The sequence below is a fragment of the Triturus cristatus genome, chromosome 10 (assembly GCF_964204655.1).
Source record: "Triturus cristatus chromosome 10, aTriCri1.1, whole genome shotgun sequence".
In the NCBI taxonomy this organism is placed as follows: Eukaryota; Metazoa; Chordata; class Amphibia; order Caudata; family Salamandridae; genus Triturus; species Triturus cristatus.
In genome coordinates this window covers 1,135,003,911-1,135,026,493 of record NC_140593.1, presented here as the reverse complement: position 1 = coordinate 1,135,026,493, position 22,583 = coordinate 1,135,003,911, and the positions used below count along the sequence as shown (strand labels likewise).

Genomic DNA, 22,583 nt, shown 5'->3' with positions numbered 1-22,583 from the left:
CCAATGTTAACACAAAACACGGAATTACAGTTTGCAGGCAACCAGAAAAGAGGGAACAAAGAAATTCCATCGGTTATCGTGCACCAAGTTTAGTCCACCCTCCAACTGGACAGTTTCAGCATAAGAGATTCAAAAATGCCGATCTCCCAGACACAGAGAGCAGGAAACCATGCAGTAAGTTGGATGTGGACTTCATGCAAATACCTGAACCTTACCTGGTTGGGATGTAGGCAGACGCAGTTGATAGGAGCATTGACTTGGAATATTCGCTGGCACTGAAGGTTGCGGGACCTAAAACAATATATATTTAATCAGGAAGGTAGGTGTTAGTAATGCTGAGTAATTTAAAACATTTATTTTATAATTATGATTTTCTTTAAAGTGGACACAAACCATGGCCGAACCCTAGGCTAAGTTGTAGGAAAGAAACTCTAAATTACTCTCAGCTAATGGAAAAGATCAACTGGTCTATAGGAAGAAAAGTACGCAACAAGTAGACGTTTTAGGCACAATATAAGCACCCTGATTGAATGGCTGGTTCTTAACAATTCAATAAATGGGCTGATAAAAAGGAGGATCCTCTCTGCAGAGATTGAGAAGCCAACAGGAATGTTTATGTTTAACTACTGTTGTTTTCCTACATTCCATGTTCTGTTAATGTGTGGAACCAGAAGGGGAAAGACTGTTCAGTAATGTTTGGGGTTAGAGGTGCCATTAGCCTTTATTAAACAAATTCTGCTGCCCTTATTTTACACCTTTCCACTGGGCTTTAAGCCATGATTGCAGCATAGGCAATTAACAGCTGTTTCCATACTTTGAAGTATTGTATACAAAGTTATCTCTGACAGACAGCTGGAGCTCTCTGCAGTGAGCCTGCAAAACATAGAAAACGTTCAACAAGTTTTACTTGAGCCTGAAGCTTTTTTCCTAACAAAAACCAAAAAAACAATAAAGAAAACTCTGTTTAAATGTTTACAGATCTTCCAAATTAGGAGATAAGATTCTTTCCTTGCACCAATAACAATTCAAGTATCAGCACATACTGCACAGAATAAATTAGTACGGATAAGGCAGTACGCACAACTGGGCTGCTGAGTCCAGGGATTCATAAATCATCTTCACTTTGAGTTACAAGTTTATTAATGCATTAACACATGAAAGTTGTTTGCCTATTCATCCTACCACCTCTACTAGCACATGACAGTCCAATCGGTGCAACACATAAATAACAAAACTCTAACCCAATTAACCAAACAGTTCTCAAGTGTATATCAAGGTTTATTTTCATTGAGTAAAAATAAAAATCAGCAATGCTCTTATAAGTGCAATGTCACACCTCACATACAAATCCCAGAAAATAAGATTAAATAGCCCTGCTCTATTTTTCCCAGGCCTAAACCACATCCAAAGAACCATAATCAGTCTCAACTGCAGAGAACGTAATCAATATTTTTTAATTAAAAGTGTTTGGTCAGAAATGTGAATTAACAAAGATGTCCATTTCTAATGAGTAAGACACTACGAATGTACCATTCATTATGGTACTTGCTTTAACAAACAAAATCTGCCTATTCTCTTCAGCAATCTAAATATAACTCGGCATTCAAAAGATCCTTTTCAACATCTGAACATCCTTTTACTTAAAAACAAATGCTTTCATGTGTAACCTTCTCTAAATTGTGGAAGTGCAAAATATAGTAAAGTAAGCAATTGGCAGAGTAGGAAACCGTTTGCTTGTGTTTTTCTTAAGCGTATGTTGGTTTGAAATGAATGCATCTGTGTAAATCTAAAAGCACTGAGACTTCGAACCACATGAGCCAGAATTAACAGCCCTGGACAGTTCTTGGGAAATCATGAGATGTCCACTTTATACCACCCAAGGGGACAGGTTTATGTATACCTACTCAATTGTGTATTTGTCAGGAACAGAAGTGAGTAACAGACAGTTGGTCTTGTTTTCTATTTCAGACACTTTTAAAACAACCTTCCCTTTCAAAAGGCAATGCAAGTAAAGCTTCCAAGACAGACCCTTTAAATGGCATTTCGTTTTCCCAAGTTGTTTTTTTATTATATTTACATGGTGCAGATGTTGGAATTCTTCTGCTTTTCAGCCCCCAGTCACGTCACCAGTTCAGATCAAGGGCTCTATGTCCTCACTGCAACTGAATGGCACCGACTCAGGCTCTGACAAACTCTTCTGGAGGACTGAACATGAATCGCCTTCTATCTTCAGATTGCCAGAGTGTTCAAGCACACTCAACCACGTTCAAAGCTATAACGAGCCAAGAATATTTTTCACCAGATGTGACAGCATTGATTTAGAAGTCTTTTCATGCACTTCAACCGTATTTCACTTACAGCACACCCAGACACTAGTGTGCAAATATTGGGGAAAGTGTGTGTTGGAAAACCACACTCCCACTCTGAAAGGGTGGTGGAGGTCTTCCGGACACACTGTGGTAGCTTGGCTCGAGTGGTCAGGAATCAGGCTCCGTGCTAAGCATACGACATACCCAAACAATAACCATGCGTGCATCCGTTCCAAAAACGACTCTACACCGTAAAAATTATGAAAATATCTTTCTTTATCTCCTTTTTCTCTTAGTTGCTGATTGGATAAAATAAATAATCACAATATACAAACTTTAAATAGTGCAGGTCAAATAAATACTGGCTTAATGATTCAATAAATAGGGGTGATCATAAATAAGGAAGGCATAAATATAAGTGCAATACATACAGGCAATTAAATATTCTGAGGCAATAAATACTGTAAACCAATAAATATTGTGCATCAATAAATACTGTAGACCAATAAATACAGTGAAGCAATAAATAGGCTAAATACAATAAATACAGTGCCCCTAATAAATACTTAAAAGCTGACAGTGACACTCATAGAATCCGATCACTTTTGAATTCCTAAGGGCTGATTTGGCCCAGGCACAGCTTGTGGGGATGTGGAAGGCTTGGGGGTGTCTACTCCCTGGCTTGGACAAGGCTGAGGCCTAAACTGAGGTAGATCAAGGGGGGAATACCAGAGACCTGGCTCTCTCCCTCCACACAGCTTCTCTAGATTAGTCCCAGCTCACCCCTGGCACAGTCAGGTTGGTTCCAGCACCTCCCTAGCCCCTTAGAGCAGTCTCTCAGGTCTCCACAGGGCCTTAGGCGCCCTCTACTCCACTTACTGCCCTTTTTCTGATGCTCCGACGCCGCTGGAGTCGTGTCGACGCCGTGAGGCGGTTCCAGTTCGATGTCGGCGGCCTCGGCACAATGTCAGTTCTTTGACGACGCCGGTAGGCGGCTCCGGTCTCGATGTCAGCGGCCTCGGTTCGATCTCGACCTCCGATTCGATGGCGTCGGGCAGTCTTTACTCGATGTCGACCTCGGGCGGCTCCGGTCCGATGGCGACCTCGGATTCGATGACGTCGGCCGGCCTTGGCTCGATGTCGACTTCCGGCGGCTCCGGAGTGCGATCTCCACTCCCGACCTCCGGTGCTCCTCTCCTTAGGTTTCCGGCGACTCCGGAGTGCGACCTCCACTCCCGACCTCCGGCACGATTCTCACAGGTTCCGGCGACTCCGGAGTGCGATCCTCACTCCCGACCTCCGGTACACCTCACCTCGGTCTCCGACGACTCCGGAGGGCGGACTTCACTCCTCCGATGACGCCGCTCACTCGACCTCGGGTGACTTCCTCCTCGACCTCTGGTATTCCTCACGACCTCTGACGGCGCCCTCTCTCGACCTCTGGCGGCTCCGGGTACGACGTCCGCTTTCCAGTCGGCGCCGCTTCTCCACCTCGGGCTCCCGGTCTCAGGCTACTCGACGTCGGACTCCAGGGAAACCAGTTTCCAGGTCAGGATCTTGCTGTTCTCTGTTTCTAAGGCCTGTTCCTGCTGTCCAGGTCCTTAGGATGGGTTTTCTTGCTTCTTCCCACACAGGGCTCCAGGCTGGGCTCAGTCAGTAGGGACTAGTATCAAGGGTGGGTTTATGGACCCCACTCCAGGCACAAGTTTCCACCCCTGCTGCTTCACTCCTTCCTCCTTCAAGTTTCTGCTGCTCACTCTTCACCAGTCAGGTGCCAACTGCCAGCTCCAACTGCCAACTCTCTGTCTTAGCTTCCCAACATTCTAAACCGCCTCCAACTGTCACAGGGTTCTGGAATGTTCTGGAAGGTGCTGGTAGGTTCCAGTGGATGCTGGTGATGTCACAGGTGGCCACCATTTTGTGCTCCAGGCCCTCAGACAGAAGTTTCAGGGGTAGCTAAAATGGCTCCCTGAATCTGCAGCAACACTAAAAAGTCTGGTGGTTCCCAAAAAGGAAAAATTCAAACAGGGTTTGAGGCAAAAGTGGGACAAAATAAATAATGATGAGGAGGGACCACCCAAAGGGCTGACAGGTCTAACACGCGTCCCCCCCAGCTGAAAGTGGGGAGAGCTACCCAACCCCTTGGGAGTTCTCATCACTAAGGCGGAAATACCTTGAGAGACCGTCTGCATTGGCGTGGTCCACTCCAGGCCGATGTTCCACCTGAAAGTCCATTCCCTGTAGGGAAATAGACCACCTCAACAACTTGGGATTCTCCCCCTTCATTTGCATCAGCCAACGAAGGGGTCTGTGGTCGGTCTGAACCAGGAAGTGCGAGCCAAACAGGTATGGCCACAACTTCTTCAGAGCCCATACCACTGCAAAGGCTTCACGCTCTATTGCACTCCACTTCTGTTCCCTGGGAAGTAGTCTCCGGGATAGGAAGACCACGGGTTGATCCAGACCCTCTTCGTTGAGTTGCGATAACACTGCCCCAATGCCATGTTCTGATGCATCTGTCTGGACAATGAACTCCTTGGAAAAGTCTGGGGCCCTTAAGACCGGGGCCTCGCACATGGCTTTCTTCAATCTCTCAAAGGCTTGCTGACAAGCCTCCGTCCAGACTACCCGTCGAGGTTGTTTCTTGGACGTGAGCTCCGTGAGGGGGGCTACGATGGTACCGTACCCCTTCACGAAGCGGCGGTAGTATCCCGTGAGGCCCAAAAATGCTCGGACCTCAGTCTGTGTCTTGGGGGGTTCCCAGGCCATGATGGCCTCGATCTTCGCCTGGAGGGGTTGCACCGCTCCCCTACCCACCAAGTGTCCAAGGTACACTACCGACCCCTGCCCGATCTGGCACTTGCTGGCCTTGATCGTCAATCCAGCTTGTCTCAGGGCCTGGAGAACAGCTTGCAGGTGACGCAAGTGATCCTCCCAGCTGTTACTGAAGACGGCTATGTCATCCAGATAAGCAGCAGAGAAACTCTCCATTCCGGTGAGGATCTGGTTTACCAGGCGCTGAAACGTGGCAGGTGCGTTCTTGAGCCCAAAGGGCATCACACAGAACTGGTAGTGGCCATTGGGCGTGGAGAAGGCTGACCTTTCCCTTGCTCCATCAGTCAAAGAGATCTGCCAGTACCCTGAAGTAAGGTCAAAGGTACTTAGATATTGGGCAGCTCCCAGCCGGTCAATCAATTCATCCGCCCTAGGGATCGGATGAGCATCAGTTTTGGTCACTGAATTCAGTCCCCGATAGTCCACACAGAACCTCAGTTCTGGTTGGGCACCCGGTGGTGCAGCTTTTGGTACTAACACCACCGGACTGGACCAGGGGCTGCTAGAAGGTTCGATCACTCCTAGCTCCAGCATCTTAGTGACTTCACTATGAATGCTGGCCTTCACCTGGTCTGACATCCGGTAGATCTTGGACTTCACAGGTGGGCTGTCTCCTGTGTCCACGTCATGGACGCACAGGTGAGTCCTACCCGGGACAAGGGAGAACAACGAGGAGTACTGCCCCAGGACCTGGCGACAGTCCTCCTGCTGTTCAGGAGTTAGAGATGGGGAGAGAATCACTCCCTCCACCGACCCATCCTTCTCTTGAGACGCAAACAAATCAGGGAGAGGCTCGCTTTCCACGTCCTCTCCTCCGTCAGTCACCATCATCAAGATGACTTCGGGCCTCTCGTGGTGGGGTTTGAGGCGGTTGGCATGCAGCACCCGCAGGGGCTGACGAGGGGTCTTCAGGTCCACCAAGTAGGTAGCCTTACCCTTCTTCTCCAACACCTCAAAGGGTCCTGACCAGCGATCCTGGAGGGCACTAAGCTCTCCTGGTTCGATCACCCACACCTTCTGGCCAGGCTCCAACTCCACCGGGTGAGCATTGTGGTCATACCACGCCTTCATCACTGCTTGGCTGGCTTCCAAGTTGTCAGAAGCTTGCTTCCACAACTTAGCCATTTGGCTCCGGAAGGCCAGCATGTAGCTCACCACGTCCTGGGGAAGCTTTCTGGGAGTTCTTTCCCATCCGTCTCTCACCAGGTTGAGAGGTCCACGTACAGGGTGCCCATACAGAAGCTCGAAGGGGCTGAAGCCCACTCCCTTCTGTGGCACTTCCCTGTAGGAAAAAAGTAAACGGGGTAGGAGGACGTCCCATTTCCTCCGCAGGCTTTCAGGCAGACTTCTGATCATGCCCTTCAAGGTTTTGTTAAACCTCTCCACCAGACCATTTGTCTGGGGGTGGTAAGGAGTGGTGAACCGGTATGTCACTCCACACTCCTTCCACATGGCCCGCATGTACGCTGACATGAAGTTGGTCCCCCTGTCGGACACAACTTCCTTGGGAAAACCCACTCGGGTAAAGATTCCCATCAGGGCCCTTGCCACAACAGGTGCTGTTATGGTCCTCAGAGGTATTGCCTCTGGGTACCGTGTGGCATGATCCACCAGAACCAGGATAAACCTGTGACCAGCTGATGTTGGCGGATCTAACGGACCCACAATGTCGATGCCCACCCTTTCAAAGGGGGTGCTAACGACAGGAAGTGGTTCCAGGGGAGCTTTCAGCTTCACCCCTGTTTTCCCACTGGCTTGGCAAGACACACATGTCCGGCAGTAGGTATCGGACGAAACTTTCATCTGAGGCCAATAAAAGTGTGGGACAAGACGGGCGAAGGTCTTGTCTTGCCCCAGGTGTCCTGCCAATGGTATCTCGTGAGCCAACTCCAGAAGGAAGGCTCGATAACGTTGAGGGACTACCAAGGCTCGTGACGATCCGTGTAGGTGTGCCTTGGGTTCACTGTAGAGGAGGCCATCCTCCCAGTAAACACTGTAGTTCCCTTCAGCGTTCCCTGCTGCCTGGGCTTCGGCCTGACGCCTTAGCCCCTCAAGGGTAGGGCACTCCCTCTGGCCCTGGCAGAATTCCTCCCTGGACGGGCCTCCCTCCACGTGCCACTCGGCACTGGGTAGGTCCTCCAGGTTGGTAACGTCCCCCACCGCAGACTCCTGGTCCACCACCTCCGGTGGCCTATCCGTCCTACGGGGTGGGGACGCCGAGGCAGGCTCCTCCTGTCCTCGGTTCTTCCCTTGACTGGCAGCTGGCTGGGCCTTTGTTCCAGGCTCCAGCCGAAATGAACTCCCTCTTCGGGTAGTCGCGGACCTTGTGCTAACACAGGCCCAGTCAGGTGTACCCAGCATCTCGGTGTGAGTCCGGTATTCCACCTCCTTCCAAGCGTTGTGCTCCATGTCATTCCCCAGCAGACAATCGACTGGCACGGCAGGGCTTACGGCAACTCGAAGTGAACCTGCAACCCCCCCCCATTCAAAGGGAACCTCGGCCACTGGATAGTGGCCTGTTCTGCCGTCAGCCATCGCGGCTGGGTGGAGTACATCGGGAATTACCTGCTCTGGAGACACCAGTTGGCTACGCACCATAGTCATACTGGCTCCTGTGTCTCTCAGAGCCTCCCCTCTTTGGCCGTTGATGGTGACCCACTGCCCATACTTTGCGGTATTTGCGGGCACCTGGATCTTAGGAACCATCTCCCGTTCTCCCAGGGACACTAAAGTGACACCCGCCCACTCCCTTCCCTTAGTTAAGGGCATCTCCTCCCCGAGCACTACACTAGCTACTCCGGGGGTCTTTCCTCCAGTGGGAGGGGGTGGTCGTTTCAGACACTTCGGATCTCCTTTATAGTGTCCAACGCCACCGCACTCGTAGCAATGGACAACCCTTGGCTGCTGACTCTGGCCAGGATTAGGGTTTCTGGGTGGGTTAGCCCTAGGGGTGAATCCTGTTCCCTTCCCTTGGAAGTTATTTTGGGGGCCTTTGGAGAACTCCTTTTTCTTTTCCCCTCCCTCTTTCTTCTGGGGGGCGCCCTGTCCGGCCTTTTGAGTATCCCCTCCAGTCCCCCTTGTGGACACCCGGGTACTAGCCCAAATGTCCGCCTCCTCAGCAAGCTTCCGGGGACTGGTCAGCTTGCTATCCACCAGGTGTTGCCGCAGTTCAGAGAAACATTTCTCGAGCAGGTGTTCCTTCAGTACTAGGTCAAACAACCCCTCGTAGTTCCTCACTTCACTGCCCTGAATCCAACCTTCCAGTGCCTTCTTTGCATAGTCCAGGAAGTCCACCCAATTCTGTGTGCCCAGTTTGTGACTACCCCTGAACTTCTGTCTGTACTTTTCGGGTGTTAGTCCAAACTTCCTTATGAGCGCCAGTTTCATGGTGGGGTAGTGGGTCTGCTCATCCTCTTCGAGGGCCAATAAAGCATCCCTACCAGCTGGAGGCATGTACTTGTACAATCCCCCTCCCCAGTACTTCTCTGGAACCCCATGGGCCCTCAACGAGACCTCATAGGCCGCTAGCCACTTGGCGATATCGTCGCCCACTCCATAGCTAGCTACTATGTCCTTTGGCAGGTATGGTTTAGGTTCCCTGGTGATCTCTTGGGTTTGGCTGCCACCATTAGGAACAGGTTGTGCCCCGATTCTCAGGATCTGAAGATCTATTTCTTTCAGTCGTAATTCATGGGCCATCCTCTGCTCCTCCTTCTCCTTCTCCAGCCTTGCTAAGTCCCATGTGAGCTGTCTTTTCTCCCTCCGGTCTGTTAACTCCACTTCAGACAAGCCACCGCTAGAGGCACTGCTGCCCCTCCTAGAAATGGTTCTGGGCCCCGCTGACAGGTTCCCCACCTCAGGTTGGTACATCTCAGCCCCCTCGGTGTCAGGCTCTCTATCCCTGTCCTCCTCCTCAGCCTTGCTTTCTCGGCGTGCCTCCCCCCAAGCCCTTAAGCTGGTTTGGAGTGCACCCTTCTTTGCTCCTGGGGGACAGTACACCCCCTCCCGCTGGCAAAACTCCCTGAGTTGGGCCACAGTGTACGTTTCTAGATTTTCTAGTACAAACTCCATCTCGCCCACTCAGGTTAGAGGACAGGTTTTGTGCAGTAACTATGCAGGGGGGTACCTTTAATAATACCTCCTCCCACCACCAGAGTAAATTTGGAAAAAACAAAAACCCACAATTAGGAAGGCCGCTTTGAGAAAACTCCCGGTGTAGGCCTATGGACTACCCACAGTTATTGTTGAGTATACGTAGGCACAGCTCTATCCCACCGCTGAACACCAATTTATGTTGGAAAACCACACTCCCACTCTGAAAGGGTGGTGGAGGTCTTCCGGACACACTGTGGTAGCTTGGCTCGAGTGGTCAGGAATCAGGCTCCGTGCTAAGCATACGACATACCCAAACAATAACCATGCGTGCATCCGTTCCAAAAACGACTCTACACCGTAAAAATTATGAAAATATCTTTCTTTATCTTCTTTTTCTCTTAGTTGCTGATTGGATAAAATAAATAACAATCACAATATACAAACTTTAAATAGTGCAGGTCAAATAAATACTGGCTTAATGATTCAATAAATAGGGGTGATCATAAATAAGGAAGGCATAAATATAAGTGCAATACATACAGGCAATTAAATATTCTGAGGCAATAAATACTGTAAACCAATAAATATTGTGCATCAATAAATACTGTAGACCAATAAATACAGTGAAGCAATAAATAGGCTAAATACAATAAATACAGTGCCCCTAATAAATACTTAAAAGCTGACAGTGACACTCATAGAATCAGATCACTTTTGAATTCCTAAGGGCTGATTTGGCCCAGGCACAGCTTGTGGGGATGTGGAAGGCTTGGGGGTGTCTACTCCCTGGCTTGGACAAGGCTGAGGCCTAAACTGAGGTAGATCAAGGGGGGAATACCAGAGACCTGGCTCTCTCCCTCCACACAGCTTCTCTAGATTAGTCCCAGCTCACCCCTGGCACAGTCAGGTTGGTTCCAGCACCTCCCTAGCCCCTTAGAGCAGTCTCTCAGGTCTCCACAGGGCCTTAGGCGCCCTCTACTCCACTTACTGCCATTTTTTCTGATGCTCCGACGCCGCTGGAGTCGTGTCGACGCCGTGAGGCGGTTCCAGTTCGATGTCGGCGGCCTCGGCACAATGTCAGTTCTTTGACGACGCCGGTAGGCGGCTCCGGTCTCGATGTCAGCGGCCTCGGTTCGATCTCGACCTCCGATTCGATGGCGTCGGGCAGTCTTTACTCGATGTCGACCTCGGGCGGCTCCGGTCCGATGGCGACCTCGGATTCGATGACGTCGGCCGGCCTTGGCTCGATGTCGACTTCCGGCGGCTCCGGAGTGCGATCTCCACTCCCGACCTCCGGTGCTCCTCTCCTTAGGTTTCCGGCGACTCCGGAGTGCGACCTCCACTCCCGACCTCCTGCACGATTCTCACAGGTTCCGGCGACTCAGGAGTGCGATCCTCACTCCCGACCTCCGGTACACCTCACCTCGGTCTCCGACGACTCCGGAGGGCGGACTTCACTCCTCCGATGACGCCGCTCACTCGACCTCGGGTGACTTCCTCCTCGACCTCTGGTATTCCTCACGACCTCTGACGGCGCCCTCTCTCGACCTCTGGCGGCTCCGGGTACGACGTCCGCTTTCCAGTCGGCGCCGCTTCTCCACCTCGGGCTCCCGGTCTCAGGCTACTCGACGTCGGACTCCAGGGAAACCAGTTTCCAGGTCAGGATCTTGCTGTTCTCTGTTTCTAAGGCCTGTTCCTGCTGTCCAGGTCCTTAGGATGGGTTTTCTTGCTTCTTCCCACACAGGGCTCCAGGCTGGGCTCAGTCAGTAGGGACTAGTATCAAGGGTGGGTTTATGGACCCCACTCCAGGCACAAGTTTCCACCCCTGCTGCTTCACTCCTTCCTCCTTCAAGTTTCTGCTGCTCACTCTTCACCAGTCAGGTGCCAACTGCCAGCTCCAACTGCCAACTCTCTGTCTTAGCTTCCCAACATTCTAAACCGCCTCCAACTGTCACAGGGTTCTGGAATGTTCTGGAAGGTGCTGGTAGGTTCCAGTGGATGCTGGTGATGTCACAGGTGGCCACCATTTTGTGCTCCAGGCCCTCAGACAGAAGTTTCAGGGGTAGCTAAAATGGCTCCCTGAATCTGCAGCAACACTAAAAAGTCTGGTGGTTCCCAAAAAGGAAAAATTCAAACAGGGTTTGAGGCAAAAGTGGGACAAAATACATAATGATGAGGAGGGACCACCCAAAGGGCTGACAGGTCTAACAGTGTGCATATGAGGCTTATGGTTGGTCATTCTCTGTCTTTGGGTCACACTGGAGTAGTCTCCCTACCTCATAGGCTGGTCAATTAAAACCCATGATAACACACAAGGATCACAACGCCCATGTGCCCCAAGCAGGTGTTAACAGCTTTAAAAATGCAATGACTTAAACCAAATAGCTTCCATCATTAATGGCGACCCTATCTTTCGTCTAGCCTGTGGATGAATTTGCCCTATGCTGTATCTCAAGGTGCACCGGTGATGTGGCAATGTGTGGGGGTCAAAATTCACAATGCTCTCTTTAGTCTGAAGACAACTATCTCTTATGGCTCAGTTTAGGCTCCTACCATTATGCACAATTTCCATCCTACTGATACATTTGGAAAGCTTGCCTTTGAAATATTTCCAAATCACTAATATCTTCTTTAATTTATAGATACCAATACAACCAACATGCAAATATAGCCCTAAATCTCCCCATGGTTTATGTATGCTGGGGCAGCTGTGCGCTATATAAATACGGATAACATAACATAACATAGCTCAAGGGATTTAAAACAGACACCTACTCTCCAAATACAGTATGAATGAGGAAGTATGAAAACAACGCTAGAAACCCAGTCTATGATTCTCTTGTCCAGTTTAGTATTCTCAAAGATGTTGGTATTGCCAAGACAATAGCAAATAGGCCCTGACATAGCAGAAAAATTATCTTCAGATTTAAAACTATTTAAATTAAAATTAGCACTATATGAATCCAGCAAGAAATACTTGCTAAGAAAAACAAAAGCTGAAATTGCCCATCACTGATATAGCGGAAAATGCCAAATCTAGTTTGCCAATAAGTCACATAAATGCAGTTTTTCAATTAAGAGGGATGTTGGACAGTATATACCTGCAGATGGGGGAGAGGTAAAATTATGTCCCCACTGCATTATTTATAAATATATCTTGACATTCAAATGGTCACACTATTGAGGGTCCACAGATACAGAGATATGACTGCAAAAAATATCATTGTGTGGAAAAGCAAGAGCAGAATTTATCTTACTGCAGAAAATGTATCAATCAACTTACAAAGTTATCAACATTTGCTTGCAGGAGTAGGGGTGTTTTTAGTCCAGAAAGTCTATGGTAACTTTTCTAATTGTAGGAATGAGTTAATGTTATTGGTGGCTGTTCTTTCCATATATATATATAGAAAGTCAATATTAAGAACTTTATTGTCCATTGTTAGGAACCCTCTCCCTCCTTTCATTTGCAATACCAAGATAATAAATGGTTAATAAACTGAAAAAGCTTTATTATAAAGAAACAATTCTAAAGACACTGGCACTATGGGAGCACAGAAAATTGTTCTATTCATATATATTGAAGCAGCAAACTAAGAGAATGAATCATACTGCTGGATTCAATTCACAATACCATGGACCTGAGGTACATTTTATCAGCGTTTGTAACGCTAGTTCAATTAATATTACAATAGCCAATTAGAACCGCACCCCAGCAGCATAATGCAGAGTCTTGAATTTGATTCTTGATTATGGGAAGTAAACTTTTTGTGATTTCCATTGGTACCTAATTTTACATCATCTTTCATTCACATTTAGAATGTTCTCCTTCATTCTGTGTTACCTTAGTCACACTAATTTGCAAGGCTGATGGCCGTTATGGAACTTTGCTTGAATTATAAGGATATACTAAGAACGTTTTTTCTTTGCAGGAACAGAAACATACAGAGTTCGTTTTCGTATGTTCGAATAAATCAAGTTTTCTGAGTGTAATGGGTGAGACTTTTACAGCGTGGCCACCCAAAAGCATCTTACACACGTGTGTGGAATAAAAAAAAATGAACACGGCTAGTAGGAAACATATTGTATCAAAATCATCATATATAAACTAAAACAATTTTCTTTATCACAAGTAAAAAGTAAAGTCATGGCAAAATAAGATGTTTTAAATCAAACAAGCCTTTATTCTTTCCTAGGCTTCAATAGAGCTCTATTTAAAAAGAATCTAGTGATTCCAGAAACAACCCAAATAGCAACTAAAATAGAAGTATTTTTCCAACCCAAACCTAAGATTTACTGCATAATTTGCATACCAGGCAAACACAAGGAGATGATGGACGGAGCGCTGAAACTTTTCAGACACTCACCCCCAGTCACAGATCTGGGTTAAATCCATCATCATTCTTTAGCTCACTTCGCCACTTCAATTCAGACCCAGCCATATGCAAATCAGTCTTGACCCTGTGCCTCATGGGAACAGTCCAGCCCGAACTGCCAAGCCAGGTCTTCCCTGAACCGGAAACAAGCATCCTGGGACCGGTTTCTGGGTAACACCCTTCATCAGCCAGGCTAGCTTGAATCCAGTGGTAAAGTGAGCAAGAGACCCACGTCTGGCAATACCCTGACAACGTAGGCCAAACAAAGCAAACACAAGGAGATGATGAACGGAGCGCTGAAACTTTTCAGACACTCATCCTCAGTCACAGATCTGGGTTGAATCCATCATCATTCTTTAGCTCACTTCGCCACCTCAGTTCAGACCCAACTATATGCAAATCAGTCTTGACCCTGTGCCTCATGGGAACAGTCCAGCCCGAACTGCAGATGATGGTTTCTACCCAGATCTGTGACTGGGGGCGAGTATCTGAAAAGTTTCTGCGCTCCGCCCACCATCTCCTTGTGTTTGCTTTGTTCGCCCTAAGTTGGCAGGGTATGCCCAGACGTGGGTCCCCTGCTCACTTTGCCACTGGATTCAAGCTAGCCTGGCTGATGAGGGCTGTGAGCCCGAAACCGGTCCCAGGATGCTGTTTTCCAGTCTAGAAAAGATATGGCTTGGCAGTTTGGGCTGGTCTGTTCCCATGAGGCACAGGGCATATAGCTGTGTCTGAACTGGGGTGGCGAAGTGAGCTCAAGAACGATGATAAATTCAACCCAGATCTGTGACTGGGAGTGAGCGTCTGAAAAGTTTCAGTGCTCGGTCCATCATCTCCTTGTGTTTAATTTGGATACCAGGCCATTTAATTTGCCACAAGAGGACAATACATCATGTGACAAATTACCTACCTCGTCTATCTTAAACACAAAAGCAAAAACTTAGTTTGAAGACCTTGGACGTTGTCATGCTTTTTTGGGGCATGTAAAGCATCTAAACACACTCAACTACACATTCTAAATTTACTGGGAGCACGTTTTTGAAGTAGATTGGGAGCTCTTTGTTCAGAACATCCCTTTGAAATGGTTTATCGACCCCACCTTAACCATCGTCTTAGTTTGAAATACTCCTTAAGTCTTGATTTCAGCTGATCACAATGAAAGTGCATTTCTTTATATTCAATTTGCAAAATTCTTTTGAAAGTAAATGTGGCTAATTTTACTACAAAAATGTTTTTGTGGAAAATATTAAATGTAATGGCTGATGTTTCAAGGGTTAATGCTTGAAGGAACCCCTATGCAAGAACTCAATGCAAGTCAGCCTCAGCGCACAACAACCAACTCTGGATTACTTGAAGCAAAGATAGCAACTGAACCATTAAAGTACATCTGTGTGTGGGGGAAGCTTTAAGACAAAGGACTGGTGCAGGGGAATATCACAATGTGGAAATGGAACAGAACCATCACCTGAGGTCCCATATCCTGGCCATGCAGTCCTCCCCTCCCGTGTACATCCAACGGCCATCCTCATGAAATCCGACTGAGGTGATGTTCTTACTCACACCATCATAGTTGATTACTGGGTTCGGGTTGTTGGAGTTTAAGTCGTACATGCGGATGTGCTGATAGCCTTCAGGGAGCAAGTGGAGGCAATTAATGAAATAATTTGAAAAAAGGCACAGAGCAACAGGCGAGCACAAAGTACACAAGAATGCAGGAAATTAAGTTGTTCCACAGGAGAACGTGAGGTGAGACCACCTTTTCTAATCGATTTTAGATTGAAATATTTATTAATTGTCAAAGGAATCAAACATAAACATAGCACACCATCAAAGAAAGAGAGAGACACAGGACACAAACCACATTTTCAATATTGGTCAAGTAGGCAGTTCCTAGTAGATACTTTATGCATAAGAATCCAAATTAACATGTTCATCTGTAAATTCATTTCTTGGACTCAGTCAAATAAATATTTTAGAAAATCAGGGGGGCATGGCCGGTGAGACAAGATTACAGCCACACCGTGAGCGAGCTCCCGCCCTGCTCCTCATATCCTGCATCATCCTGGCCTCCGGAAGGTCATTACTGCCCAGTCTCTGCTGTTCCTCATCCTTGAGTGACTTCAGACCGGCCATAAAGCAGAGGAAGCCCGGGGAGAGACAAAACTCCGGGAGTGGTGCAGTCTTGGCATCGCGGGCCGCACTGGCTGTTAACAGGTCTCGGCCTTCTTCCCTGGTCATAGTGCCAGAGACTGGCTCCGTTGGGTTAGAGACACTTGTGTCACCTCTGACAGATGTCTGACGACTCCAGCAAAGAACTGGTGGGCACCGAACAGATTCCGCTAGGGTGGGCAGAGTCGAGTGCTGCTCGTGGCGCCCTAGTTTAGAGACTGCCGGGCCCGGCTCCTTTTGCCCTCCCCACAATGGCCAAGGTTAAACCTGCTAAGAGGCAGCACAAACTCACTTAATATGCCAAATCCCTGGCCCCAACAGACTGCACCTTATAAAGATTAGGACCCTACGACCATGGAGGCCTCGTCGCAGGGATAGTCAGTGGATAATGTGGCATTACTGTTTGCAATGCAGGAGTCCAGGTCAGCCTAGAGACTAAAATTGAGAACGTCAGGGCAGATGTCTTGCTCCTCCGTCAGGATTTGCGTAACACGATCAGCCAAGTCGCGGAGGGGTGTAATTAGTTCCTGGAGTATATGGTGCAGACGATGCAGTGGACGTTCCATTCTCTGCAAATCAAAAGTTTTGACATGGTGCTGTATATTGATGATGCAGACGGTTGCGCCTGTAGCAATAATCAACACTTTGTGGGCTTCCCAGAGGGAGCAGAGGGGCCTCATCTGGAGACATTCCTTGAAACTTCGCTGCAAACCTTCCTAGCTGCTGACCAGATATCCTCAGGTTTCCTTGTGGAATGCACCCACAGGGCACTGTCACGGCGCCCACCACCTGGTCGGTCAAATCCCAGTGGAAATCCTTCTGACCAGTTGAGAAAAAGCTAAGTGACATGGGTCTCCGTTACATGCTCCTCTACCCAGCCAAACTGAAGGGTGTCTCTCAAGGGAAGACATTTTTCTTTGATCACCCAAGCAGAGTGTGGGGATGGGTCAAGGAGCGGCCTCCACTTGTAGACCCCACCATGCCACATCTCGTTGGCCGCACAGCTCTAGGCTCGAGCCACAAGTGGTTCAGAGTGGATTGGAGATTTAGCAGGAACAGTAGAGGTGCGTCTCGGCATCCTAGGAGGCTCAAGGTTTGGGGCACACGCCTGACTCAGCTGTCAGTGAAGTATCCTCATAGCCCAGGCTGGACCAGGATGGGCCAGAACAATTTTTCCACACGCCGACTGAGAGCCACAGTGATTGAAAAGGAGGCACAAACGTTTCATTGTTGTCATTTCATTGTAGTAATGTTTAATGGGTGACTGATGCTTCCGGAGGCGAAGTGTTTGGTGGGAGGTAGCAGGGGACGGGGGGGGGGGGGGGTATTTAGTTATGCTTTGTATGTTCGGTTTTGTTTACTACTTCTTTCTCGGCAAGGTACATGCTGCAGTCCCCCCCATCCGAACAGGTCACCAATCTTACTCTCACTCTTTCGATGGACCACCATCTAAAAGTATTAACTTGGAATGCTAATGGATTCCTTGAGAAAATAAAGAGAGGCGCAGTCCTACGTTAGGATAAGCAGCAGCACTCCCTTGCAGTGTTGTTGCTCCAAAAGACCCACCTGATGGGAGCCAACTGTCCCTTCCTTGCTCGCCATAGCTACAGATGGAGATTCCACAGCAGCTTCAGCAGGGGAGCGCGAGGGGTGGCGATACTTTTACATCATTCATGACCTCTTGTGTTCGTCAATTCCCTTTGAGACATGTGGGGTCGGTCTCTTGTCCTGGAAGGTATGCTGGAGGGGCAGCCATTTACCATAGGCAGGGTTTATCTGCCTCAGACTTTGGTGGTTGCCACGCTGGTGGACTTTTCTGGAGTGCTGCTGCAGACACAACTGGGCACTTTCATACTGGTGGGCGACTTCAATGCAAGTATGAATAGATCACTTGATACATCCCCTGCGCACCCCTCCTTTAGTACGCTGGCACTCCATAGGTGGGCACACTCTCTCAGCCTCATAGATGTCTGGCATGGATGCCACTCCCTAAATCGGGCTTTCATGCACTGCTCTGACTCCCATAAGACACACTCCTGCCTTGATTATTTCTTTGTGCCCACGGACTCCCTATCACTTGTGCAACACACAAATATCCTCTCCCAAGGGCTGTTCGATGACGCCCTAGTCAAGCTGCAGTTGGGGTCATGGTGTGAGGGGAAGCGGGGTTTCTGGAGGCTAAATACCTGGTGGCTTAAGGAGGACGCCCTGGTGCATCTCCTGAGAGTCGGTACCGCTGAATATTTTGATTTAAACCAACCCCAGTGGCCTCCCCTACATCTAAGACAATAATACGTGGTATGGCACTAGCAGCAATCCGCGAACACGATAGGAAACTTGATCTTACACTTTTAGATCCCCAGACACTTATGCCGGAGCATTCTGCGGGGGGGCCACCTTAAACGGCCCATAGGCAGCAACTGGAGGACCTTTGTGAGGCACTTAAACGCAGACTACTTGATTCGGCCCATATGGTTGCCTCCTTAAATCAGTATCGGCTCTATGAACATGGCAATAAGACTAGCAAATTGCTCTTCTACCTGTCCCAGATGTGGGAGGGCCCTCGCATTGTCCCAGCAATCAGACCCAAGAGGGACACCTCACGGCTGACTCGGCTGAGATAATAATAATAATAATAATACTGATATTTGTAAAGCGCGAACAGCTACCTCACGAGGAGGTGTCCCGGCGCTATAGATCACCATCGCGATTGCAGATTATCACTTACCATACAGCCGTAGCTTCTAGCTGCTGTTGGAATAGACCCACCGTATTGCAGCGAACCTCCAAATCCATCCTCTATCATGGCCGCACAGGTCCGTGCTGTATGAACCCTTCACGCTATTTGAGGTGCAGACAACCATCTCTGCCACTCTGTTTGAGGAAAAAACAGGCCCAAATAGCTTTCCAACAAACTTTTACAAGACATTCTCTACCATTCTGGCCCCCCACCTGCTTTCTCTTTTTTAGGAAGCACACCATACCAAAACTCTGCCTCCTGACCCGGCCACTGTGATCACCCTCCTTAAGCCAGAGAGGAGGCTGACACTTTGTGCCTCCTACCGACCCATTTTCTTGTTAAACATAGAATCCAAAATACTTGCAAAAATTATAGCTGGTCAGGACATCGATCCATGAAGATCAAAATGGCTTTATGCCAAGTAGGAGCACGTGACATTGTCTGCACAGACTCCAGGCGGTCCTTTCTTACACTGACCAGCTATCAGGCCTGGCTGCGCTCCTCCTCGTTGATAATGAAAGTCTTCGATACGTTCCACTGGCCCTTTTTATTCCAAATTCTCTGCCGCATGAACTTTGGGCTTAGGCTTCTTGATCTCATTGAGGCATTGTACGATTGCTCTGTAGCGAGGGTCCGGGTCAATAGGACTCTTTCCATGTCCTTCCTATTCCAGACGGCAAGAGACAGGGATTTCCCCTGTCCCATTGCTTTTTGCTTTGGTGAAAGATTCTCTAGCAAACTGGATTAGAACAGATGCCCAGATCCACGGTTTCTCCTCGCACCAAGAAGATGAGATAGCGCTCTATACTGATGATATGCTGCTCTATCTGTAGTCTCCCCGGATGACTCTCCCACGCCTCCTTAGAATGCTGGAGGAATATGGTGATGTGGTAGGCCTTCGGGTTAATTGGGAAAAGTCACAATTTATACACTTGGTAGGCCCCCTTCCTGCCACAACTTGAGACCTGACTGAGGGTTACCTTGGGTCCCTTCAAGCATCTTGGCTTCCATATTTCATCCAACCCACAGGTACCATAAGACCTCAACATTGCACCAATCCTGGCGCGTACATGTACAGATCTTGTTTATTGAGTCACCCTTCCCCTGAATTTGCCGGGCCGTATCACTTTGTATAAAATGTTGATCCTACCTACATTTCTCAATGTATTACAGGATTACCCCTTTGTTCTACTTCTTTCTTTCCAGACCTACAATCTATGGCAATGAGGTTTTACTGGGATTCAAAGGACCCCCAGAGTATCCCACACTAAATGCACTGCATCCACCTAGGAGGGGGGCCTGGGTGCCCCTGACCTTCGCCTTTACTACTGGGCCACACAAATGGTCCTGATTAATGAGTGGCTGTTTGGGAGTTTGCCAAGAGATCTCCTGGCATCCAGAACTACATATGTTCGAAACCTGGGGTGTCCACAACTTACCCTATGGAAGGAAGCCCCCACTGCCCTCCCTCGTGTCTCTAATATCACACTTCTGTGGTGGTGATGGGTGGCTCTTTTGCACATCAGCTGCTTAGGTGCACCAACGGCAGGCTCAGACTCCTCTGTTGGCTGGGACTTTGCTATAATGAGTAGCATGCCTGGAGGCGTCCTGTGGATGGTACCAGATTGGGATTATTACTCTAGGGGACCTGTGGGACAAGGACCATATTGTTTTCTTTGATAATCTCAAAGCTGAATACGACCTTCATAACTCATAGTTCTTCCAAACTTTCATGTGAAGCACACCCCTGACACGTATAAGGAGTCCCTGTAGCTAACCCCTTAGAGTAGGTGACCATGGAACTCTAGGGTCGGCAGGGAACTTCCTGTCTATACCGTTCCCTTCTCCCTAATGCCCCAGACACTCTGCTTAAGCTTAGAGTGAGTTGGTCAGCAGACCTGGGAGAGCTGGATGATGATGACTGGCACAACGCAAAGATAGTGCCCTCATAGGCTCTGGAAGATGGGGCGCGTGAGCTCACCTGCCTGCACGCGCTGCGGCGACCTCTCGGAGTCCTTTTAGCACGTTTTCTGTTCCTGCCTGGCTGTACAAGCCTACTGGGCCTCAGTCCGCAGGGAGATCACACGCACACTGCAAGTAGCAGCAGTGTTAGATTCTAAGGTGGTGCTTCATGGGATAATGGATGGCTGACTGGACACTAAAAACCAAACTCTGCCAATAACCTATGGTAATCTCGTGGCCAAATGGGACATTGGTCAAAATTGGCGTTCACCGACCCCTTCATCGCTGTCTACCTGGCGGAGAGGTACAAACCTCTGCTGTGATGCTGAAAAAGAGATAGCCAAGTATACAGGATGTGCTAAAAAGTATACGAATGTCTGGGAAGCGTGGACCTCATAGTGCTGGTGTGCTGCTTACTCCCTGAAGTTATTCTGTTCACTTGGACTGTTTTGACTATGTTTCAATGCGTATGATATTTGGACTGGTCCCTAGCAAACATGTATACTTGTACTGTTGGTATATGGCTTTATTCAAAATCAGTGGAGCTGATATCTAATTTCGGGATTTCTGTTTAGACTAGTGGGAAAAGTCTTGCCAATGTAGTGTCAATACTGAGACATGCAGACATAGAATTGGCATATAAAGAGAACAGGATCCTGGCGATTAGCTTGACAGAGACTTCTTGGTTATGGGTGAGGCTTCCGAAACATACTGAATATACAAAGACAGTGCATACACCAGGTTACTGCCTGGCAACACCTCTCTGTTGTGACTCCTTCGCTATTGCTGTTCATCACTCTGCATTCTGTATGCTCATCTTTGTTTTCTTATCTTCGGTTCCTTGCCCTTAGCTCTTCCTCCCAGTGTTATTTCCTGCTTACCTTCTGAATCCTTCCTTTGCATCCTTCTGGTGTTCACTGCTCTACTATAGGTAATACGGCCCACCATCCTGGTAGCCTTACTATTAGGATTACATCTTTTAGCAACTACATAGTATACATGCTTGTGCCTCCAGTGGGCTACTTTCCCTCATCTCAACAACCTCGGAACCTCCACTTGGCTAGTCAGTTTAGGCCTGATTCTGGGTGGGACTGGAGTTAGTTAAAGTCTTTCTTCACTGAAGGACAGGTGTTTTAAGACAGAAGTTGAGTTGTATACACTACATATTGTAGGTTTTGTATTGCATAAGTCTCACAGTGGACTTTGTGTTTCTTTTATTCAAGATATCGGAGGAGTAATAAAGTGGAGTTCTCAAGTGATGTCTGTTTGGACCCACTGTCTCCTGGGTCATTTGCCTTCTCCCATTTTTCTTGGGTTCCTAACCTACATATTATTTAGTTCCTGGGTTGGAATAGGTATAAGGCTGGGATTGTTGGCTATACTCCTGAGGATTAACATACCCTTAAATCCTGACCATCTGTATGAAGCAACACTGTACTGATTTGTTTTCAATCCTGTGAATGGAACAGACTATTCCACCATTGCAGGAAATGTACAGCTTATATAATTGATAAAATCACCAAAATATTTTCAAGGTAGGTCTCAGATCTAATTAAAAAGCACTAGAAGATGTGTGCTGCCTGAAGGATAAAAATATTAAATTAATTTTGTTGAGTGCAATCATGTACTGAGATTTAACTTTGGAATGCCTAAATCTGCAAGATTGGGTTCTTCCACATAATTTCTTAGGAGTAGGAGATCTGTATCAGTCACCAAACATCAGTAACTTACCCGCAGCTGCAATCATGCTGCGATCAGGTGTAATCTCCAGGGAATTCACTTGCTGAGCAGATTAGTTAAGGACACATACGAAGATGAAGTTCTGTTTTTTCTAGTCCTAAATTGTTAACACTTAGTGTACTACTGTACGGACTAAAACAGTATGGCCCAAAACTATGCTGATGAATCTTATAATTTGTAGGTTGAATTTTTTTTTAAAGAAAATGTAAACCATTTTTATACTATTAACTGGCCAGATTAAAGTTAAGAAATATCCTTAACAACAATCTATGATTTGAGCTTTAGAACAAGAGGTAGATTACTAGAACTCATCACTTTTTTCACAATGTGATTCTCAAATATTGAAGCAGGTGATAAAAAACT

General features: G+C 47.8%; 1 protein-coding gene across 3 annotated transcripts in view; it reads right to left on the bottom strand.

Moving 5' to 3' along the window:
• MLST8 (MTOR associated protein MLST8) overlaps window positions 1-22,583 on the bottom strand; it is a 177,539-nt gene that overhangs the window by 117,818 nt on the left and 37,138 nt on the right. For all 3 annotated transcript variants that reach the window (XM_085629433.1, XM_085629434.1, XM_085629435.1), the window contains exons 3-5: window positions 22,212-22,263; window positions 15,075-15,237; window positions 216-291 (exon numbers count right to left, since the gene is read on the bottom strand). In XM_085629433.1, coding sequence (XP_085485559.1) covers window positions 216-291; window positions 15,075-15,237; window positions 22,212-22,263 — 291 coding nt within the window. The remainder of the gene's footprint in view (window positions 1-215; window positions 292-15,074; window positions 15,238-22,211; window positions 22,264-22,583) is intronic.